At 41.4% G+C, this 6,490-nt stretch overlaps 3 protein-coding genes across 3 annotated transcripts; 2 read left to right on the forward strand and 1 right to left on the reverse strand.

Moving 5' to 3' along the window:
* Window positions 1-1,573: 1,573 nt before the first annotated feature.
* Window positions 1,574-2,178, forward strand: LOC109542751 (endocuticle structural glycoprotein ABD-4). The gene is made up of 2 exons (XM_019912112.2): window positions 1,574-1,826; window positions 1,882-2,178. Exons 1-2 carry the CDS (start codon window positions 1,581-1,583, stop codon window positions 2,086-2,088), a joined length of 453 nt encoding a protein of 150 aa, XP_019767671.1. The 5' UTR covers window positions 1,574-1,580; the 3' UTR covers window positions 2,089-2,178.
* A 1,960-nt stretch (window positions 2,179-4,138) lies between these two features.
* On the reverse strand, window positions 4,139-4,624 carry LOC109542756 (endocuticle structural glycoprotein SgAbd-4). Its single transcript, XM_019912117.2, has one exon. The coding sequence runs from the start codon at window positions 4,573-4,575 to the stop codon at window positions 4,174-4,176; it is 402 nt and encodes a 133-aa protein (XP_019767676.1). The 5' UTR covers window positions 4,576-4,624; the 3' UTR covers window positions 4,139-4,173.
* A 481-nt stretch (window positions 4,625-5,105) lies between these two features.
* LOC109542755 (endocuticle structural glycoprotein ABD-4) lies at window positions 5,106-5,609 on the forward strand. Its single transcript, XM_019912115.2, has one exon. It carries the CDS (start codon window positions 5,144-5,146, stop codon window positions 5,552-5,554), a length of 411 nt encoding a protein of 136 aa, XP_019767674.2. The 5' UTR covers window positions 5,106-5,143; the 3' UTR covers window positions 5,555-5,609.
* Window positions 5,610-6,490: the final 881 nt, after the last annotated feature.

The raw sequence follows: 6,490 nt of genomic DNA on the forward strand, positions 1-6,490 counted from the left end.
AAATTCGAATAGTTTTTGCCCAGAAAGCGAAATTTGAATATCAGACACTTAGGTGCAAGTTTATGCCAAAGTTTCATGTTTTACGTCCCCTTTTTGCTCATTTCTCGGAGGCAAAATGAGCAAGAACGCTCATTTGTACAGAATTCTAGAGAGAAATAAATGGCCCTTTAAGAAAGTGAACCATGGATGGGGAAATGTTGGCAATTTTGGAAAATTCACTTGAACATGACGCTGCTTTTTTCGAAGTTTCTCAAGAACCATTCGAGCTAGAGAATTTGTTTTGGCATCGTTGGATAGAGAATTGAAGAGGGGGGTCAGGAGCCCCCATGACCCCCCTGGATCCGCCCTTGGTTTGAAGTAGATTGGTTTGCAGATGCGCGTTTCTCTACGATATTCTTTTGAGCTTCTCTGCACTGCTCATGTTGACGCCATTATTTTAGTCATGCTTTAGAGTTGGCAAATCTTTAACCGAAACGAATCAATACAAAAACTGATACTTTGAAAATTTGAAGAAAAACCTTTTAACTAAGAGAAATAGGCGCCGCAGGCGCATCTTATTAAAAACCACTTAACATTTCGCATGTTCTTCTCCAAACTCCGACAAAGCGAGCACAGTACAACATACCGAATATTTGCGATGTGTAAAAGTATCAAAGTCCTTGGCAGGAAGAAATGCAAAGACGATGCACATTTAATCCGGCTTAGTGGAAGCGTCACTCGGGTTGCTCAATCCTATACAGAGTGCGAAAAGCAAAGCTCTAAAGGTCATTTTGCGCGATTCGTTGCTGATATTTGACGAATAATGGTGTCAAGTACCCACTAACGAAATCTTTCTCGAAGTTATCAAGAGGTCACCCAAACTATGCAAATTTTCGTCTTTGAATGGCAACTAGAAAATAAAACTTGCCAATTAAAACCAATCGCCTTTAGCCAAGAGAAACTTTTGCCCGAGCTTTGGCAAACACTGACGATTGCTTGCGAGCGTTTGCTCTACTAGAGATGCAACAGCGGAGCGAAGACTTAACCAACATTGTCGAGTTCTTTGGCTTGCCATGCAAAATGCATCTGAACACTGCATAAATTGCCGTCAAATTATCTCTAAACGATTTTCAAATTGAGTGAAAAAATTGGTGTGAATGAGAGACAATTGAACAACGTTCTAGGGTTCACTGGGCAACAACATCAAGTTAGCGCCTCAAAAGAGTGAATTTCTTAGTCAAATTTGCAGTATTTGGACGAGAAAATCAGGGTTTTACTTGCGTTTGCAGAAATGTTTGAAGAGCCAAGAAAAAAATTACTGGAGCAGTAAAAACTGGCCAAATTTCTTCGGTTCTTCGGCGTGGGAAACAGTAATTAATCACCTCTGGTAGCCAATTAGTTTAATTAATCATCGCCGTTAACAAATCCGACTCTATACCGGTCGTAGGTCAAAAGTGGGCTTTTCGCAACACTTTTTCAGGTCAGCGTGAGCAGCATCAAAGCGGCTCACCCCGTAGAAATCGCCATGTACCCATTTATCAGTACCCGCTCAGGTTCAGGGGGGGCGCACAAATTACTATTATTTCATATATAAGCGCATCATGTTTTGTGCAATAATCAGTACCAAGCAATTACAGTTTATTTGGAAAATCATAGTGAGGATGTTCTCCTGCCAAGTCGCGTTTGTCCTGCTGGCGGCCGTTTGTGCGGTTCTCGGTGCCCCACAGAACAAGGAACCAGTGCCGATCATTTCGCAGGAGAGCGACATTCAACCGGACGGGACCTTCAAGTGGTCCTTTGAGTCAGGCGATGGCACCAAAGCGGAGCAGAGTGGCCAGCCCAAACAGGTAAGCACTGGCTCTTCTCCACATTCGGCTCCTCTTCATCGGCGATTCGCTTCAGGTTGAACAGGAGACTCCTCTGGTCTACCAAGGCTCAGCTTCCTGGACTGATAATGAGGGAACCCAACATCAGCTCACTTACATAGCGGATGAGAACGGATATCAGCCCCAAAGCCCCGACATTCCGGTGGCTCCGGAAATTCCCGCAGCTATCCAGAGAGCGCTGGAGTACAACGCCGCTCATCCAGAACAGGACGGGGAAAAGTAGACCAATATCTGCACCTTGAATTACCACCCATCTAACATATCTAAAGGCTGTTTGTGACGTGTGTTGTGTTAATATATGGAGTTTTTTAAACGTTGTTTTTGGTCATTGGTTCAGTACCACTATAAGAGCATGACTCATAAAGACAGCAGCTGTAGGTCTTTCAAAATTGATTCGAAATTGAAATTCAAAAATGTCTCGGGCTTCAATATTGTCCAATGGGGAAGGCTTTGAAAGGTCTAGAAATATGCATATTTCGCTGGAGGTCAACCAAGACAGTGTCCCACTATTATTTATTGGATTTCTGTTAACAGAAGATAGCGTATTTCTAAGGAAGATTTAGTGTCTTCCAGTGTCACTTCTGAATCAAGAAACTCATTAACTGCTCGTCTTCCTAAGGGAACAGAAAAAATGTAAATCTGGCGAAAACTGTTATGCATTTGCACTCTTAGGACGCTTCTCACTTATCTTCAGCATCCTGAACAGATTAGCAAAGAAAAAAATAATCTGGCTCGCTTAATAAATGAAAAATTCCAAGATTAGTTGCCGTTACATGGTCCACCCAACCAAACTATATACATATTTTAACCCTTTTTTGCACTGTGCACATTACTAGCATCTATAAAGCTTCTGTGATAAGCTGACGTAATTAGTAACAATTAAAAAAGTAAACTTAATTAAAGTAGACTTAATTTGAAATTAGCAGACATTTTTTCTTTGAGGAACTTCCTTGCTGCATCTGTATATCTGTGCCGAATCGAGGCCAATCACTTTCTCCCCACTATTGAACCCGACAATCCCATATACACCATTCAGGATGGGCAGCAATCCATGCCAAAGTTTCATTTAAAAATTCGTCACTTTTCATCTGAAGCACCTATTGACTTGGAATTTTCACAGTCTGGAGACAATAGTTGAGTCTACAAAGTGCAAAAATTTCGTTTCAATCACACTGAATCCTGAGTTTTCACAAATGTGGAAAGTTCAGAGCAAAAATGAACGGTTTTCCTACACTGCATGGGTGCGTTAAAAATTCGCAGGTTTCAAGCTGGGACAGATATGGACGTGAAATTTTCACAGTCTAAAGCAAACCGTCAGGGTCTAGAAGCTCAAAAAACTGCAACTCAACCTCATCAATTTGCAATTTTTGGTAGATTTTTAATCCCAGGACTAAGAAAAACGGGTTGTTGCAGCTGCAAGTTTCATTTAAAAATTCGTCACTTTTCATCTGAAGCACCTATTGACTTGGAATTTTCACAGTCTGGAGACAATAGTTGAATCCCCAAAGTGCAAAAATTTCGTTTCAATCACACTGAATCCTGATTTTTCACAAATGTGGAAAGTTCAGAGCAAAAATGAGCGGTTTTCCTACACTGCATGGGTGCGTTAAAAATTGGCAGGTTTCAAGCTGGGACAGGTATGGACGTGAAATTTTCACAGTCTAAAGCAATCCGTAAGGGTCTAGAAGCTCAAAAAACTGCAACTCAACCTCGTCAAATTACAATTTTTGGTAGATTTTCAATCCCAGGACCAAGAAGAACGGGTTTTTGCAGCTGCAAGTTTCATTTAAAAATTTATCACTTTTCATCTGAATCACCTATTGACTTGGAATTTTTACAGTCTGGAAACAATAGTTGAGTCTACAAAGCGCAAAAATTTTGTTTCAATCATACTGAATCCTGATTTTTTACAAATGTGTAAAGTTAGGAGCCAAAATGAGCGGTTCTTCGACAGTGCGTGGTTTCCCTTAAACATTTGTGAGTTTCGTATAGTTTGTCGTTATTTACGTTATTTGCATCTCCAACCAACTCAACTAAAGATTACACACCTGAAACATGCATGAAACAGCGAACAAAAAGCAGAGAAAACCAAAATTATTATTCTCGTTCTTCGTTCTCAGATCCCAGACTATTTATCTGCGCAGAAACAAGGCCTTATCAGCCTTGGATTTGCGCTAAAACTCCGGCTTTAGTGTACATATTCTGTTTCATTTTAAGCCTTAAGAGTCTTAAATCTCTCTAGAAATAGGTACCAATAAAAAAAACATTAAAAATCCAGTAAAACTATTTAATTTTTTATTGATGCACATTAGGAAGACTTCGGAGGTTCTGTTTGAGGTTGGGCAGCAATCCATGCCAAAGCCCTGGCAATCTGAGCGGGAATTTCTGGAGGAACTGGGATGTCGGCACTTTGAGCCTGGAACCCGTTCTCATCTGCCACGTAGGTCACCTCGTGAGGGTTTCCCTCAGGATCAACCCAGGAGGCGGATCCTTGAACTGAAGCAATGGATTCATCAGGTGTGGGTCCAGCCTTAACAGAACCGACTTGTTCCTGTTTGGTTCCATCGCCACTTTCGTAGTTCCACTGAAAGCTTCCATCGGGCTGAATGTCGGAAGTCTGCTTCAGAATGGGGACGGGTTCCACAGGCCCAGCAGGGGCGCTTAAAGCCACCGCCACCACAGCAGAGAGGAGAGCTAATTTGGTAAACATTTTTTTCGCACTACCAAATGTGTACTGAATACCCCTTGGTTGTACTGCATGGCTTAAATAGCTATTTACCCACTCCTACCATGTGGGCACCCAAAATTGTGATAATACAGGTCAAGTTCGCCGATGGTACCACTAATAAAATAGGAAAATAGCTGGCGGTACTATTCACGTCTTCGGTTATTCAAATTATGTAAATCCTCGAGCAATATAACCTGCATAATGTTATTGCTAATTACGTCGGATCTTGAAGGGTATTTGCTGGAGCTAATCATTAGTTTTATACTCGGATTATTTAATCATAGTTTTAAGTAGCGATTATTTCTTATGGTACATAATTGCATGTAGGCGCCCCCTGGATTATGGGAAAATATCGCTGAACTCAGGAGGTGTTGAGACCCTCAGAGTTAAAATGCTTGCAGCAATGCCGCCTCTTGCATAACGTCTGCAACTGCAATTAGCAGAGCCCTGCTAATTAAAGTGACTTCCAACCTGCAGCCAGTGGGGGCGCAGAAATAGAAATCAACGATATAAATAAAAAAAAATCCTCAACTCCATCAGTACCACCAACATGATTTCTCAGCTGTTCTTCCTCTCAAGTCTTCTGGCTTTAGCCCTAGCAGTACCAGTGGACCAGACGGCGCAGCCAGTGGAAATTATCACGCAAACTTCGGACATCGAGCCAGACGGCAGCTTCCGGTGGAACTTTGAGTCTTCAGATGGAACCAAGCAGGAGCAAAGTGGTTCGCTGAGAGCCGCAGTTAAGGACGAGGAGGGACCCATTGCTTCCGTAAGCGGTTCGGTCAGCTGGAAGGACCCAGAAGGCAACTTGCACCAGCTGAAGTATGTAGCCGATGAGAAAGGGTTCCAAGCCCAAGGGGCTGATATTCCTATTTCACCGCCAATTCCTGCGGAGATTGCTAAGGCTTTGGCTTTCATCGCTGCCCATCCAGAGCCGGAAGGATCCACCGAGAAAGCCTAATTTTTCATAACATGTTGTAAATGTAAATGATTAAAAGTTTTGGAACATCTCCAAATGGTCGGTTTATTCATTACACACAACAATGATGTATATAAGATCTTTTTCTTGTCAGTAGAACACTCGACTCTTATGGCCATTATTCCCTCAGGTGATGATAAATAATGATGCCTACTACATTCACATTTGGAAGATATTTGCTGGCCTCAGCTGGTCGTAATGATAATCATTTGTCAATCATGAGATGAATATTGAATTAAATGGATGGTAAAATCTCTTTGATGTGAACCTATTGGATGGTTTTACATGTTTTCAATGTAAACGAGCCGAAATATTTGCATAGTTGCTTAGCATGCGTATGCGGAAGTCGTTTTTCCAAAATTCTTTTCTAGGCGGAGGTTCGTAAGTAGATTACTAACTGATTGTTGAAAAGTTTGTCAAATTAGAACTGAAACTGAGAGTTTCACCGCACTGCATAGAAAGCAGTTATGTCAAACGTTACACTGATATATTTTTTTTGCAAAAAAAGTTTCCATAATAATTTTAAAGCGAATTTAAATTCAAGTCAGATATTTTCCTCAAGGGCGGATCCAGGGGGGAATCATGGGAGGCATGCCCCCCCCCCCCATTCAATTCTCTATCCAACGATGCCAAAACGAATTCTGTGACTCGAATGGTTCTTGAGAAACTTCGAAAAAAGCAGCGTCATGTTCAAGTGGATTTTGCAACTCAAAAAAAAACACGCAAATCTAAAACTTCTTGAATTCAAGCATTTTTTGAGAAAACTGGCAACATTTTCTTATCGATGGTTCACTTTCTAAAAAGGCCATTTATTTCTCTCTAGAATGATGTACAAATAAGCGTTCTTGCTCATTTTGCCTCCGAGATATGAACAAAAACGGGACGGAAAACATGGAATTTTGGCATAATCTTGCACCT

The sequence above is a fragment of the Dendroctonus ponderosae genome, unplaced genomic scaffold (genome assembly GCF_020466585.1).
Source record: "Dendroctonus ponderosae isolate FM_Combo_2020 unplaced genomic scaffold, Dpon_F_20191213v2 Dpon_F_20191213_11, whole genome shotgun sequence".
NCBI lineage: Eukaryota > Metazoa > Arthropoda > Insecta > Coleoptera > Curculionidae > Dendroctonus > Dendroctonus ponderosae.

Excerpts from the sequence above, each read along its gene's own strand:
- LOC109542751 (XM_019912112.2), top strand. The coding sequence starts at position 1,581 with ATGTTTTGTGCAATAATCAGTACCAAGCAATTACAGTTTATTTGGAAA. Across the intron at positions 1,827-1,881 it reads AGAGTGGCCAGCCCAAACAG|GTTGAACAGGAGACTCCTCT; the intron begins GTAAGCACTGGC and ends GATTCGCTTCAG.
- LOC109542755 (XM_019912115.2), top strand. The coding sequence starts at position 5,144 with ATGATTTCTCAGCTGTTCTTCCTCTCAAGTCTTCTGGCTTTAGCCCTA.
- LOC109542756 (XM_019912117.2), bottom strand. The coding sequence starts at position 4,575 with ATGTTTACCAAATTAGCTCTCCTCTCTGCTGTGGTGGCGGTGGCTTTA.